General features: G+C 39.3%; 1 protein-coding gene across 1 annotated transcript in view; it reads right to left on the bottom strand.

Annotated features, from left to right (window-relative positions):
• ARFGEF1 (ADP ribosylation factor guanine nucleotide exchange factor 1) overlaps positions 1–16,843 on the bottom strand; it is a 104,345-nt gene extending 87,502 nt beyond the window's left edge. Inside the window, exon 1 of the mRNA XM_054590231.1 lies at positions 16,127–16,843. Within this exon, the coding sequence (XP_054446206.1) occupies positions 16,127–16,250 (124 nt within the window). The 5' untranslated portion in view covers positions 16,251–16,843. The remainder of the gene's footprint in view (positions 1–16,126) is intronic.
• Positions 16,844–17,222: the final 379 nt, after the last annotated feature.

Below are 17,222 nucleotides of genomic sequence, written 5' to 3' on the forward strand. Positions count from 1 at the left end.
GGCCCTGGCTGGTATGGCTCATTTTTAGAGAAAAGGGAAGGGGGGGCCTCTCATGTGCCCCCAATCGGGGACCTGGCCCACAACCCAGGCATGTGTCCTTGACTGGGAATCAAACTGGCGACTCTTTGGTTCACAGGCCAGCGCTCAGTCCACTAAGCCATACTAGCCAGGGCAATAGTTTCATTTTTAAGATGCTCAACAGATGATCTTGGTGTATAGCCAAGAATGAGAACTATTTTAACTCCTTGAATTTGATTTCTCCATTCCTCCTACTACTTCCTTAGGTCAGGTCCTCATCTCTCACCAGGCCTATGGACTCTTCATCTGCATTCTTGAGCCCTAGTATATTAGTGCCAGGGTGATCCTGACATGAAAAAGTTCAAGATCTGTACATGTATCTTCTAGCAAAACAGCTGTAGAGAGAGTTACTATTCACTATAAACATTCCACCTTTGGACATCTATAAATTTTGAAAGTTTAATTATTAACAATTAATTTTTAATTATTAACTGTCACCAAACTTGCTACACCTTATTTCTGCGCTATTACTAGAAGAGGCATGTGGTTCCATTTTCACTTATGAAGATACAAGCAGCACATTAGAAATTATACAGAAGCTTTTGCTTGTCACTGCATTAAATACACTCTCAATTGTCACATAAGAATTAACACTTAGGGAATAAAAGTATGAGGGTATGAGGACCCAACAAAATAATGAACTTCCCAACTTAACACTTTTATCTGATATATAAGAATAAAAGGTAAGAAATGCTGATTATGTTAATAAAATGCTAAAAGAAAGGATTAAAGAACAGAAAAGGAAATAATACAATTATTTGGAAAAAGAATCAAGCAACATTTTAAGAAATAAATAAGGGGCAATGAGGACTAATCAATCCTACCATGTCAGGCACAATACTATTATAATTGAAAATGAAAGATGAAGTAAGATGTAATAAAATGCTTTTCAACTTAGTAACTGCTTTTCAACACTTATCAATTCAGAGGAAGGAAATGAACTTATTAAATACATACCTCATAATCAAATAAAATCTATGGAAAACAAAAGAATGCCTATCTTAACTATAAAGAAGAGTTTTTGTCTTTGTTTCCTACTTCTAAAACAAAAAGAAAAATTGCAAAGGAAAGAAGAATGGTTACGTAAAAAACAGATCAAAACCAATACATCTAAAGATGACAAATACCCCATCTTGTTTTCCTCAGTACTTTACTGTACATTGCACCCAGCAAAGGTAGAGTGTACTTATGGAAATTTTGCCTAAGGAACAAAAACCATAAACAATACTCTAACCCAGTAAGCTTAATCTAAAAGAGTTTTTTTAAAAAATAATTCTGTACACATCAATTTTGCAAGGACTGATAAAAAATAAAATCTGTGCAGCAAAATTTAAATATAAATGTCCCCTAACTCAAAAACATTTAAACAAAAGAAACATTTAAATATAGAAAATGTATATTAATTGATGAGAGTATACAACTGAAAATTATGACATTACACAATAATTATAATATACTCATTTAAAAAGCCACTCATATACAACCACTATTTTCAGATAACAAAGTCTTATTTGTAATTTCCCATGACATTTTAATATTTATTTCACTTATTAAAATGATCTGAAAATACTATAAAATATAAAAACCAAAGGAGAGTATTTTTGAAAGGCTAGGAATTCAAGTACAATAAAATGTGGCATATTGAGAATCCATGGGAGGGTGAACAGGATAGTTAAATATCCAAGTGGCTTAAATTACTCAAATCTCAAATTTTTGTTTCAGATCTTAGAAATATACACAGAAAAATACAAATGAATCCTCCTGATCTTTTGCATGATGGACTCAGGGATGCTGTTATGAACACACAGTATATAAACACTCTCAAGATTCACTGAAATGTACAGAGCAGTATTTTCCTGTATTACTGTTGAATGGTTGTTTCCTTTTGATGTATTTTGTCCTTTAACTGCCCTAGCTGGTGTAGCTCAGTGGACTGAGCACCAGCCTGCAAACCAAAGGGTTGCTGGTTCGATTCCGATTCCCAGTGTAAGGCACATATCTGGGTTGCAGGCCAAGTCCCCAGCAGGGGGCGCAGAAAATGCAACGACACACTGATGTTTCCCTCCCTCTCGTCTCTAAAAATAAAAAATAAAATTAAAAAAAAAAATTTTTATTGGGTATATTGGTGTGACATTGGTTAATAAAATTACATAGGTTTCAGGTAAACAAATCTATGATACATCATCTGTGTATTGTATTGTGTGTTCACCACCCTAAGTTGAGGTTCCCATCGGTTAACCTCTTTTACACTCCCACTACAGCCTTTTCCCTTTGGTAATCACCATACTTTTGTGTCTGAGTTTTTTGTTTCTGTTGGCCATCTCTTTGTATTTTGCACCTGGCACCCCAACCATAGCCCCTTCTCACAGCTGTCAGTCTGTTCTCTACATCTATGTTTCTATTTTGTTTGTATTTTGTTCATCAGATTCCACATATAAGTGAAATCATATGGCACATGTCTTTCTCTTATTTCACTTAGTATAATCCTTTCCAGGTCCATCCATGCTGTTGCAAAAGGCAAGATCTCCTTTTTTTTTTTTTACAGCCATGTAAATGTACCACTGCTTTTGCATCCACTGTCCACTCATCTACTGATGTACACTTGAGGCGCTTCCAAATCCTGGATTTTGTAAATAATGCTGCAATGAACATAGAGGTGCATATATTCTTTCACATTAGTATTCCGGGTTTCTTTGGATGCCTTCCAAGAAGTGGAATCACTGGGTCATTAAGGCAGTTCCATTTTTTATTTTTGGAGGTAACTCCATACTGCTTTCCACCAACAGTGCATGAGGGTCCCCTTTCCTCCACATCCTTGCCAACATTTTTTTGATTTACTGATGATGGCCATTCTGACAGGTGTAGTGATATTTATTCTGGATTTAATTAGCATTTCATCTTTACATATGTCTGTTGGCCATCTTTATGCCCTCTTGTGAGAAGTGTGTATTCAGGCACCTAGTCCATTTTTTAATTGGATATTTTTGTTGGTGTTGAGTTGTATTATGTTCTTTATAAATTTTGAAATTAACCCCCTACCAGATGTATCACTGGCAAATGTTCTCCCATTCAGCGAGTTCTCTTTTCATTTTCTTGATGATTTCCTTTGCTGTGTGAAAACTTCCTTTTTGGATCTTGGTAAAGTTTGGATGTTTATTCCCCCCTCTTTTTTTTTTTTATTGTTCAAGTACAATTGTCTCCATTTTGCCACTACTTTCCCCTGCCCCACCTTCAATCCTTTCCCACTTTGGCTTTGTTCATGGGTCCTTTAAACATGTTACCTGACTTGACCCGTCCCCTTTTTTTCCCCGTCACCACCCTCCCTCCTCCCCTCTGATATTACTGGCTTGTTTTTTCTTTCAATGTTGCTGGTTATATTTTTCTGTGCAAAAACTCTTTAGTTTGATGTAGTCCCATTTATTTTTCCCTCTGTTTCCCTTGCCCAAGGAGATGTATCAGAAAAAATATTGCCAGAAGCAATGTCTGAGATTTATTGCCTATGTTTTCTTCTAGGCTTTTTATGGTTTTGAGTCTAACATTTGTCTTTAACCTATTGAGTTTATTCTTGTGTATGGTATGAAGAGGTGGCCTACTTTTTCTTCCTTTTTTTTTTTTTTTTTTGCATGTATCTGTCCAATGTTCCCAACACCAATTATTGAATTAAGACTATCTTCACCCCATTATGTTTTTGCCTTTGTCAAATAATTGACCATGAAGATGTGTGTTTATTTGTGGACTCTAATCTGTTCCATAGTTCTATATGTGTTTTTATGCCAGTACCATGCCATTCTGATTACTATAGCCTTGTAGTATATTTTGGTATCAGGTAGTGGGACTCTTCTATCTTTGTCCTTTTTTCTCAAGATTGCTGTAACTATCGGGGGTCTTTTGTGGTTCCATAAAAATTTTTGAAACATTTGTTCTAGTTCTGTGAAATATGACATTGGTATCTTCATAGGAATTGTGCTCAATCCATAGATTGCTTTGGATAGTATGGACATTTTAATGATATTAATTCCTCCTATCCATAAACAAGGTATATGTTTCACCTTATTTGTATCTTCAATTTCTTTCTTCAGTGCCTTATTTTCTGAGTACAGGTCTTTTACATCCTTGGTTAAACTTATTCCTAGGTATTTTTTTATGCAATTGTAAGGGGGATTGTTTTCTTACTTTCCCTTTCTAATACTTCATTGTTGGTGTATAAAAATGGAACTGATTTCTGAATATTTATTTTGTATCCTGCTCCTTTATTGATCAGTTCTAGCATTTTTTTTTTTGGTGGAATTTTTAGGTTTCTCTATATTCAGTATCATGTCATCTGCAAATGACGGTTTTAGTGCCTTTACAATTTGGATGCCTTTTATTTCTTCTTCTTGTCTAATCACTGTGGCTAGGATGGCCAGTACTACATTGAATAACAGTGGGGCTAGCAGATCTCCCATGAGGGGGAGGCACCAGTCAGGTTCACAGGAAAGCGGGGGAAATGGCCAAAAAGTGACAACTCAGTCACTATCACTCCCTGTATCTGCCCAGATCTGTACATCCCAGCCCAGGTAGCTGACTTCTCAGTGGAGTATAAGCTCTGCAGGGTGGGGATATTGCTTTCCCCCAAGCTGATGCCACGAGAAAAAGACTGTTTGAACCAAGAAAGATGGTGTCTTTGGTGTGGGTGAGTGACCAAGCACAGGTATCCTGGAAGCTGTCCCTTTACTCTCTCCAGAGGCACAAACCCTAGTGTCTCTTCATACGACTCTAGTCCACTTCGCTGGAGCCACAGATGAGTGGCTGCAAACAAGATTTTGTGTTTTGAACATTAAAGAGGAAGCCTGTATCTCTAGAGACTCCCATCTCTTCCTTGCAGACAGAATCCCTGTTGATCTTCACATCCAGATGTTATACGGGCACCTTTTCCTGGCTCTGGTGCTCCGGGCTAGGGAGCCCAGCTTGGGCTTGAGATGCCATTCTTCTCAGAGGGAAACCCAGGACAGCTGAGATGTCCCTCCAGAATCTCAACCTGCTGCCCTTGGAAGCAGGGCCAGCCCTTTTTGTGTCTCCGCCCTCCCTACCAGTCCTGGTGTGGCTTCTTCCGCAAATCCTTGGTTTTAAGAGTTCTCTTCAGTGAGTCTTCAGTTGGTTATTCAGGCTGACTGCTCTATATTTTAGTTGTAATTCTAGTTTGGTCCTGGGAGGAGGTGAGTGGAACATCCAACTATTCTGCAACCATCTTGGATCCTCCGCCCTTTTTCTTTCTTAACAGTGCCTTTCTTTCTTTCTCTGAAGGTCCTTCTTTCCCTTTTTGTAATCTGTTACCTCCATGGGTATCCAACCTTCTGGAGTCTCTGGGCCACACTGGAAGAATGAGAGTTGTCTTGGACCACACATTAAATACATAAACACTAACAAAAACTGATGAGCAAAAAAAAAAAAGATTTTCAGTAAATTTATGATTTTATGTTGGGCCACATGCAACCCATAGGCCATGGGTTGGACACCCCCGTGTGAATAAGTGGGCAGGTTAGAATGGGTGCACTCAGCAAAAATGTGTTATAATCCAACTCTGCCAAACACAAACTCTAAACCTCAATTTGCAAAATGTGGATAAAATATTGGGTTGGCCAAAAAGTCCGTTTAGTTTTTTCTGTAAAAGACATTTTTCATTTTCACCAATAACTTTATTGATTTGGGTATTCTGAGTATGTTGGCTATCTCCCACGTGGTAAGACATGGATTGATCTCAATGTCTTGATTTGATTGCCAGCAACTTCAACTGATCTACCCAACTGTGAAGCATCGTCCAATGAGAAATCTCCAGCAGAATACTTTACAAACCACTTTTGATGTGTTCAGTCAGTCACAGCACCTTCCTCATAAACTAACAAATCTTTTCTTTGCATTGCTGCTACATTTTTACGTTCCTTGAAATAGCAAAACATAATATGCCAGAAATGTTATATATTTTCTTCCACCTTCAATATTAAAAGGGCTACACAAAAATTCACCAATTGTGATAAATTTTTAAAGTGCACTCCAATATGACAGCTGTCACAATACAATCTAACAAAATTGTTTCAAATGAAGTTAAAGACAATTAAGCAGTACTAGAGTAATCTTATGGAAAAAAAACAAATGAACGTTTTGGCCAACCTAAAAGCACCTAAGCACAGAGGGTTGTTTTAAGGATTAACTGAGATAAAGCCAATAAAATATTTCATTGGCTTTAGTTAACTAACTAAAGTAGTTAAGTTCTGTAACTTAGCATATAGTAAAAACTGATAAATCTCAGCTATTCCTCTTACTACTGCCTTAGAAATTAAATAGCTCAAAAAATTTTTAAAGATTTTATTTATTTGTTTTTAGAGAAATGGGAGAAAAAGGGACAGAAACACTGATGTGAGAGACATTAATCAACTGCCACTCATAAGCACCCTGACCGGAGACCAAACCCGCAACCCAGGCTTGTGGCATAACTGGGAATTGAACCTGTGTCCTTTCACTTTGCAAGAAAACACCCAAACAACTGAGCCACACTGGTCAGGTCTAAATATCTCTGTCTCGCTTGCTCTCTTCTTCTTCTTCTTCTTCTTTTTTTTTTTGAAGAATGCATTTGTTTGTGTGTGTATGTGTGTAGATTAAGTCGAGAAAAAAAATACCTCAAGAGGTTAACAATGCTCCAATGAAATAACACTTCATATCAACCAAGACGGCTAAAATAAAAAAGACAGTAACAAATGGTGTATAGCAAGGGCCCATGGAAAATCCTGATATATTGCTGGTGGGAATGTAAAATGGTACAGCCACTTTGGAAAACAACTTAGTTTTCTTAAAATTCTAAACATAAATTTATCATATGACCCAGGAATTCCATTCTGAGGTATCTATACAAAAGAGATAAAAATTTAGGTCCACACAAAGATTCATAGCAGCATTATTCATTCAGCTCGAAGGACCATCAACAGGGAATAAATAAGCAAAATGTAACTCTATCCTATGGAATACTACTTAGCAATAAAAAATATTCATTCACCGCCTGGCAAATTTTCATGTGTCAAAAATTGACACATGAACCTTAAAAAAAATTATGCTGAAAGAAGCCAGACACAAAAGCCAACGTATGTATGACTACACTTACATGAAAAGTCCAGAAAAAGGCAAATGTAGATACAGAAAGTAGATTATTGGATGCCTAGAGATGGGGATTAACTATAACTGTAAATGGGCAACAAGGATTAACTGTAAATGGGCACTAGGGATCTGCCTAGGATGATGGAAATGTTCTAAAACTAGGTTATGGTGATGGCTTCATAACTCAATGAAGTTAGTAAAAAATAATTACATTTAAAATGGGCAGATTTTATAGTATGCATATTAAATCTCAGTAAAGTTGTTGTTTTATAAAATTAACAGCGGTTATCTCCAGTTACTAGTGTTATAGGTGATTTCTTTCCCCTAGTTTTTCTTTTGAAATGGTCTGAAAAAAGGATTTGTCTATTTAAGAAAAAAAAAAAAATAAATGCCAACTTTACTGGATTTACGTATCATTAAAAGTAAATAGGCCTTGGTCAGGTAGCTCATTTGGTTAGACTGTCGTCCTGATCTGTCAACGTTGTGGGTTTGATCCCTGTCAGGGCACATACATAAATCAACCAATTAACACATAAACAAGTAGAACAACAAATTGATCTCTCTCTCTCTCTCTGCTAATGATTCCTAAATTATATTTCTTGGTTAGAACTCCTCTAAACTCAATATTCTTATTTAATAAAATCTCTGTACAATATCTCAAACTTGTATCTATAATTTCATTTTCTTGCTCTTGTTTTTTGTTGGTTTTTTTTTTTTAGAGAGCTGGGGAAGGGAGGGAGAAAAACATCAATGTGAGAGGAAAACATTGATTGGCTGCCTCTCATATGCGCCCTGACTGAGGACCGAACCTGCAAGATGTTGCTTTGCAGACAATGCCCAACCAACTAAGCCACAGCTTTTCATATGGAATTTTCATAAGATACTGCCAGAGGTATTGTGATAAAAGTTGCCACAAAAGTATTTTAAAGGTTGTTTTTGTTTCTCACAACCTTTCCAGAATGAGAAGATAACATAGGCTATATAGATTAATGTAGTTTTATCAAGTCTAAACCTAAGCAAAACAAAATATCTAAAGTAGAACATAAAACTTCTGAGTATTTGGACACAGGACATTTTTTAAAATTGTTCAAGTACAGTTGTTTCCATTCCCCCCATTTCCCCGCCTCTCGCCCTCAATCTTACCCCTTTGACAATGTCCATATATGTCCTTTATATATGTTCCTTGATGACCCTTCCCTTTCTTTCCCCTGATATCCTCACCCACTCCCCCACCCCACCCCTGATTACTGTCACTTTGTTTTTTATTTCAATGCCTCTGGTTATATTTTGCTTGCTTTTTTGTTTTGTTGATTAGGTTCCACTTGTAGGTGAGATCATATGGTGTCTGCCTTTCACCACCTGGCTTATTTCACTTCGCATAGTTTTCTCCAGCTCCATCCATGCTGTCACAAAGGGTAGCAGCTCCTTTCTTTCCACTGTATAGTATTCCATTGTGTAAATGTGCAAGAGTTTTGTTTTTTTTTTAAAGATTTTATTTATTTATATTTAGAGAGGGTAAGGGAGGGAGAAAGGGGGGAGAGAAACATCAACGTGTGGTTGCCTCTCATACACCCCTAATGGGGACATGGCCTGCACCCAGCCATGTGCCCTGACTGGGAATCGAACCAGCAACCCTCTGGTTTGCAGGCCAGTGCTCAGTCCACTGAGCCACACCAGCCAGGGTGTACCAGAGAATTTTGATCCATTTGTTTACTGATGGGCATTTAGACTGTGTCCAACACTTGGCTATTATAAATTGTGCTACTATGAACACTGGGGTGCATAGGTTCTTTTGCATTGGTATTTCAGGATTCTTAAGGTATAATCAGGACTCTTTTTGTAAAGAAGTTTTTAAAGAGACTCATGACCCTAAAGCCTCAGAATACCTTCTTTTGAGAATTATTAAACAGCGACCAGCCAAAGATAGCATTTAACTGTTTAAACATATACAGGCATACCTTGTAGATATTGCCAGTTTGGTTCCAGACCACCACAATGTAATGAGAGTCACAAGAATTTTTTCATTTCCCTGTGCATATAAAATTTATGTTTACACTGTACTGTATTCTGTACTATATTAAGTGATTAACAGCATGATGTCAAAAAAAATGCATACACCTTAATTAAAAAATACTGTATTGCTAAAAAATGCTAATCTTCATCTGGGCCTTCAACAAGTCATAATCTTTTTGGCAGCATTAACTTGCCTGACACAGGGTTACGACTAACCTTAGATTTGTAAGAGACAGAGTATTTGTGAAGTGCAATAAAGCAAAACCCAATAAAACTGTATACTCTATAAATGCAAGCTCAAATAGATCATACCGGCTCTGAAAAGTTAAAAGGAACTTTCATTAGTTTTCTAGAGCTGCCTTAACAAATTACCACAAACTTCGTGGCTTAAAACAACAGAAATCTGCTCCTTTTCAGTTCTGGGGCCCCAAAGTCTGAATTCAAGGTGCCAGCTGGGCCATACTACTTCTAAAGTCTCCAAAGAAGAATCCTTCCTTGCCTCTTCCTAGCTTCTGGGGACTTCTCCGAGTTCTTTGGTTTATGACACAATACCCTTAATCTCTGCCTCCATTTTCACTTTGCCCTCTTCATTTGCGTTTTGTGTTCCTTCCTCTTTTTTTTAAAATACACCAGTCTTTGGATTTAGAACCCACCCTAAAACCAAAATGACTTCACCTTGAGATTCTTAGTAATTACATCTGTAAAGATCCTACCTCAGCAAGGGACCAGGCCAGTTGTGGACTATAAAATTAAAATCGTGTGAAAGGCTTGTTCTCTGAGGAAAAAAATCAAGCAAAATTAAAAAACAAAACTTGCCAATTCAAATTTGAAATTATTTTGTGCATTCTCAGTAAAAGATATCCTATCATATAACAATCAGGAAATTCTATGATTAAGAAATTCTAAAATACATGTAAAGAATTGGATGGAAACACTTTACTATATATATAAACTTATTTCCCAAAAACCATCTCTCTCCTGGTGATTCCTCATCATCACAGTGAATACCCTCTCCAACAGCCCTGTGTATCTCTGGCTACAAGATTGTGTCGTCTAACCTACCTATCAGCAAATACTGTAGACTCCTTTAAAATATATTGGAAATGCAACCACTTCTCATTCTCACTACCAGCAGCCTCATCTAAATCACTAATCTCTGGCCAAAGTAAGCTTTTAAAATGTAAATCTGTCACTCCCCTTATACAAAACTTTCCAAAGGCTTCCATCGCAGATAAAATAAAATCCAAAGTCACCCTCCTCTCCCACCTCTTCTCCACTCACTCTCCCCACATAAGTTTCCTTTCATCCCTGAATGTACCAAGCACACACCCATGCTGCTGTTCACTGTATTTGTTTCATCCAGGTATCTGAAAGGCTGAATCTTTCTTCAGTAACATTTCTGCTGAAACATTACCTCACAAAGGCCTTTCCTGACCATCCTATCTGAAGTTGCATCCACAGTCGTCATTTGCCTTTTATCCTTCTGAACTATTTCTTTAGGTAATAACAATCTGACAATATTATGTTGGCCAAAAAGTTTGTTTAGTTTTTCCCCTACAATGGTTCCAGTAGTGCTTAGTTGTCTTTATCTTTATTTGAAATAATTTTGTTAGATTATATTGTGACAACTGTCATATCAGTATGCATTTGAGAAAAAAACTCATCACAATTGGTGAATTTTTGTGTAGTCATTTCAATACTGAAAATGGAAGAAAATATCCAATTTTTTTGGCATATTATGCTTTATTATTTCAAGGAAGGTAAAAATGCCAACTGAAATGCAAAGAAAGATTTGTGCAGTGTATGGAGAAGGTACTATGACTAACTGAACATGTCAAAAGTGGTTTGCGAAGTTTCTCGGTACCACTGACATTTTGGCCAAATGATTCTTTGCTGTGGGGCTGTCTTATGCATTGGAAGATGTTTAGCAGCACCCCTGTCCTCTACCACTAGAAGCTAATAGGAGATAGCCGACATACGCAAAATATCCAAATCAATAAACTTATTGGTGAAAATGAAAAATTTGTCTTTTCTTTTACGGAATAAACTAAATGGACTTTTTGGTCAACTCAATATATTAGTTTGTTTTTTACTGTCAGATTAAACCCACTAGAAAGTAAGTTCCATAAAGCATCTTTTGTTCACTGTTATATGCCCAGTACTGAAGCAGTATCTGAGATATACTGTTCAGTTCAACAAATATCTGAATGAAGAATATACCTAATTTTGAATGGCAACAACAATTTATGTATTTTCCCGTTTTCAAATATCTCCTCCTCTGTTTTGTGAAGAATATGACAAATATTTTCCCTAATTATTTCTCATTTACATACAATATACTTTTATTCTTCTTTGAAAGAACAATTATCAACAGAAGTTTTTCTAGACGTTAAACACTGTCAGAGGGAGACAACCAGTTGCCTGCCATAGATGGGATGGGAAAGAAAGAGCTAGCAAGCAAATAGTACTCTTGCCTCAATAACATTCTTTCCAACTACTTCTTATTTCTGACTTTCTTCTCTTTCCCACAGTGTCAACACTGCTTTCCCAAAACACAATAACTCTTCTGGAGAAACCCCCTCATCAGTAGTTAGGGCTATTTTATCTGCTTTGCCTTTCTTTCCCTTGAACAGTGTCCCAGAGTAAATTCCCAGGAACAATGTTTACTAGGGGTGCTAACAGTATTAGCAGATGCTGAAAAGGGTCAAATAAATTGAGTAAAGACTTCACTAAGTATAACTGAGAGGTTAATGTGTCTCTACAATGGAGAGTGTAACCCAAACTTATTTTTTTCAATTCAAGCTTAATAGAATCTTCTTTTCAGTCATTTCATTACATTCTTCTTTTCTAGATATCTCAAAAGTTCTGGCAGCCTGGCTTACTGAAAACACCTTTTACAATAGACATTAAGGAATGTTTAAAAGGAGACTTGTTAATGGGTTTAAATTATAATTAAATTGTTCACAGTCTGCAGGGTATTATTTGGGAGTAAGTCATCATTTTTTTCATAAATGGTGAAGGATGACAAAAATTAATAAAATTACCAAAAGTAGCATAAAACTGGGGCCACAAGCTCTTGAGTAATTTCCCCTCCATTCATCTATCCCTTTTTAATAAATCCACTAACTAAAATAAGGGTAGGACAAGAGGGGCAGAAAAAGAAAGTTCTGTAAATTTTTAGCCTAAATATTATATTTAAGCTAAATGTAAATATTACATTTCTGGGGGTGACTAGAATTAGAATTAACATCCTCATAAATAAGAAAATTAAATCAGTGGGGCCACTTTAGAATATGATTAACAATAAATTCAAAAACTCATGCAAAAAAATTGCTTCCCTAACAATTCCTCTTTTTTACCATCATTCTCTGGAATCTCTGCAAGGAATCCACCCTTATTGCTGCCCCAGCATTCCTCCCTTGCGGCTGAAACCTTCTTCTGGTCACCCTTTTCACTCCTATTCTGTAGCAGTGCCAGCTTCCAACCATGAATTTGTTCATCCTAAGGTTTGCAGAATATCTTCATAGATATCTATTGTTAGAAGCAAAAGATGAGCTAGTCATACCCCCAACTTCAAAGAAACACCTCACTTAGAGGTGACTGGAATGTGGCCCAACTACACCCTCCCAATGAGACAAACAATACTACCTTGAAGCAGATCCTGCAATAATCCTAAATTCTTTCAAACTAAAAATAGCTCAGCTGTTGTCTCCTCTGCCAGCAGATGGCCAGACTATTTTTAATTCAGGATTCTAGAAAGTAGGAATGGATCAGGCTAAGCTAGGGCAGCCTAGAAGGCCTTGACACTCTGCAGAGTTCAGTCAGTGATCACTGCAGAGCTGTAGTGGGCAGGTACCAAGAGAGGGCAACCTGGAGCTGTTCTTGGGCCTGTGGGCTTCATCCTGATTGCAACAATGTAGGCGTGAGGGTTTCTTTCTTTCTCTTTTTTTAACCATTCCTTAAAGTCTGAAATGTAAGATAATTTGATAAAAGTTTTAAATAATCTGCAGGCCTTTAAAACTTTCATTATTTTTCTTTCTGAGAAAATAAAAGTTCCTTTATTTAGTGTATTTGAGAATGAATTTGGTTTTAGTAAGTAAAAATCTTCCCTAATCTAGGTAAAATTTTCTAAAAGCTATACTTCAACAAAAAATAAAGTTTTCTTAAAAATATGCCAGGAACTATAATTTCATGAATATCATTTAGAGAAAACCTTTTAAAATTAGCCTTTGTATTAAAAAGCAACTGAATTAATTTTGAGTACCAGTGCTCTGAAATCTAATCACATGCCAATAAAATGATTTTAAAACACAGAGGATTAAAAGTTAGACATACTATTTACCTCCTTGTTTACTGGCCATCTCCCTTTATTTCCGTAATACGTGTTCAATAATTATTTAAGGGAGAAAACAGATGAATGCAGCCAGGTGTATTTAAAAGTTATAACACTCACCTTTGTACTTCCACCATCCAACTCCCACCCACTCACAAAAAGAGAGATCAGGGATGACCAAACCAGGCCATTCTAGTTCACTTTCCCATCCTGACTGATGGCCACACAGATTAAGAGACCGAAGTTGGTCAGGCCTAGGTTTCAATAATGAATGGGAGAGGTCTATCATAGTTTCTAGGGACAAAATATATTTGGGGATACTTTCTTATTGCAAGACGGTATATTTTCTGTAAAAATGAAATGGGTTATCCCTATCAATTTATGTTTGGGTGATAATGTAGATATGGATGACTAGTAGGGAAGAAACCAAGTTCACCAGGGATTAACTATTACGAAATTGCTCAATGAGTTTTGTAGGAGGCTAAATGTAACTTATGAAATGTGAGAAAAAGCCTTATATATCTCAAGTAAAGAGGTACTCTGGTGCCTAACCCTGTCTGGGTAGTCAGATTCCTCATTATAAGCTTCTGTCAACTATACATAAGGGGTAAAAAAGTAAAAACCGGCAAATCTGTAATAGACAATCCGGGTAATAGCTGGCATACACACTACCAAGTAGTTCCTGTGTCTAGAAATGGCACGGACCAAAACTATAAGCCCTCTAGAGATGCCAATCAAGAAGAATGGCAAAATACTCACTGCACAAGTTAACAGAACAGCACACCCACATTCATGGTGCATTAGAGAGAATGTACATCCCTATAATCATTAAGTGCAATATCCTAATTTTACAGAGAAGGAAGTTAAGGCCCAGGAACTTGACTATCACTGGGATAAACCCAGGGTCCCAGATTCTACTTCTAATGCTCTCCGTTAAAACATACTTACTTACATAGCATTTTGCAGAAGAAGAAAATATATATACACACACATCCAATACACACATCATTTCTTCAGTGTAATACTTACAATTTAGTATATTAAAAATATATTCTAACATGGAAAATTTGGTCTCAAAAAATAAAACTTTATTTTGAATTCAAGTGCTTTAACCTGCAAGTTATTCATAAACCTACACATGACAATTCTTTCAAAAATTCTTTAAAAAGTCACTCCTTTCCTCATCACATCCCAATTTCATAATTATTTCTTTTAAGATCCAGATATAAATTCAATTTTTACCTCTGTAAACTGTCTTCTCATATACCTCAGTTTTTCCTTAGCTGCAGGAACAACAAAAGGTGAACTTCTGATCCATGAGGGGCAGAAAAACTAAACATCAGCCCACTATACTAGATTCAAAAAAATTTTAATGAAATTTCTTCAGTAATGTTTTCCATAGCACCACTCTAATGGATCCAGAAAAGAGAGGGGTTGATGGAAATCAAGGCTTATTATAGCAAGTTAAAAAGTCACCTCCTATTTATTTAACAAGTAAAAGGCAAAGTTGCTTTTAGACAGTCTTGACTCTATTTTAGCATAGATTTAAGTTATTCGGGATTTCTTCCCCCTCAAGGATGCTTTTTTCCCAAAGTCCATTTAACAAGCTTAATTTTCGCGTCAATTTGATTTAGTCTATTTTCAGTGCTATAAAATAAAGCATAAACATTATAGTTTATCTTTGCGTTAAATGTCCTGGTCTGTCCTTTTCACCTTTGATGGATGCGACACATCGATCAGTGTTCCCCCTGTAACCATTCATCTGCCTGCCCTCGCTCTAAGTATTGTTTGGATTTACCCTGCTTTGAGCTTCATTACACCGGAGCTCGTCCGTCTGAACTATAAATCACAATTCAAGCTTGAGAGCAGCCGCCAGCGTCCAGACATGTGGCTGGTGGGTGTCATTGTCTTTTTCGTTGTCCCTATTTCAAACCTTCCCTTCCTTGTCATTAAAGCCAGCTTACCCAAAGGTCCTATCCTTCCACGCTCTTATATCACCACGCTACCCCTTAACCTCTGGTCTTGCTCTTCCAAGTCAACCCAGTCAGATCCAACCTTACTCTGTTTTCCCTGTGGCAGAGGCGGAGAAATGTCAGAACAGGCTGCACCTCTCGCAAGCCCCTTTTCAAGACTGTCAACAAGGGAACAACTTCACTATCTTCCCAAAGTACCACGCCAAACGACAAAGTTCCTGGAATTTAGGATACAGAACCCTTCCCACGCCCGGTCTTGACAAATCGGCTCCACCTGAATTTCCAAGCTGATAAACAACAGCTCGTCTCTGCTTCATCACAAAGGGTGATATCCTGGCCACACCGCACAGTCGACCCACAAAATCTTCTTCTCTCAAGTCGGTGCCAAGCCCTGCTGCCGTCCCTGAGCCCAGCACACTGCTCTTTCTCCTCCACCTTGCCCCTGCCCCACAGGCAGCCGAGTTCCTGTCAACTCCGGACACACAGCCAAGCGCTCAGCCAGGACTCCCCGAGATCAGAGGGTGCGTCTAGGGCGAGCCCCCAGGCGACCGCAGCTCCAGGCCGCCTGCCCCCACCCGCACCCCCAGGCCTCCTCCCGCCTCACCTAATGCCACCTCGCACGCTTTGCGCAGCTGGGAGTGATGCGCCTTCTTCACTTCCTTGTCGGCCAAAATCTTCTCCAGGGCCCGTGTCAGGAACATGTTCTTCGTCTTCTTCCCTTCATACATGGGCGTAGAGAAGACGGCTGCGGCTCCTCAGACCTGAGGCTCCCAGCGGCTGGACGGGAAGAGGAGGAGGGGGAAGAAGAGGAGAGAGAGAGGAGAGAGAAAGGAGAGGGGGCGGACGTGGGGGAGAGGAGGCGTGGAGGGCAGCGGCAGGCACAGGAAGGGGCGGGCAGGACCAGCCAAGGTGCGGGCCGGCGCAGAGGTCTTCACCACCCCACCGAGAAGTCGCCTCTGGACGGCCGGGCCGCAGGACCTCTGCTTCTCCCTGCTTGGGTGTCGCTTCCCTGCCACCCCCCTCACTCGCGCCTCCGGCACGGAGGCGGCGAGGAAGCCCAGCCCGGGCGGCCGTCTGCTGGGGGGCGAGAAGCGAGACGGGGGGCGACTCAGAGGCCCGCCAGGAGCACAGCTGCCCTGGCTGTGGGGATGATCACCCGCCGCGGCCGCGGACTGGCCTCCATCACCGCCGACCTGCCATGGCCGCCATGTTGGGAGGAAACGACGCGTCACGCAGCGGCCAAACGGCTGCAGAGGAGGAAGCCGCGGCGCGGTGGCAGGCTCTGCCTGCCCAGACCGGCTGCAGCTCCGAGAGGCAGGGGGCGGAGGGCAGAGCGGGAGGAGCGCCTTAGCCGCAGCGCTACGCTACGGTGGCCCGGCGGGGCCCCGCCGCCTTCCGCGTTCTCCTGCAGGGCAGGGTGGGGTGTGGCGTGGGGTGGGCGTCCTGCTGTGGCGCGCCGGGCGCAGTGGTCCCGTACAGTGGGACTGCGGCCCCCCAGGTACGCGTGTTCTCAGTCGTGAACAAGATTCTCGGTTGCGCTACTCCCACTTATCCGATTTTCTGAAGATCCCTTTGGTAGGAGCAGCGCAGCCCCTTCTGCTCCAGGAGTCGCGGAAACACACGGGCCCATTCTCAGCCGCACTAGCGACACGCTACACATGCCACACGCTAAATTTTGTTACCAGGGGCAGGAAACTGCT

Source organism: Pteronotus mesoamericanus, unplaced genomic scaffold (assembly GCF_021234165.1).
Source record: "Pteronotus mesoamericanus isolate MK-2021 breed Mesoamerican mustached bat unplaced genomic scaffold, CSHL_Meso_final scaffold_174, whole genome shotgun sequence".
NCBI classification, from domain to species: domain Eukaryota; kingdom Metazoa; phylum Chordata; class Mammalia; order Chiroptera; family Mormoopidae; genus Pteronotus; species Pteronotus mesoamericanus.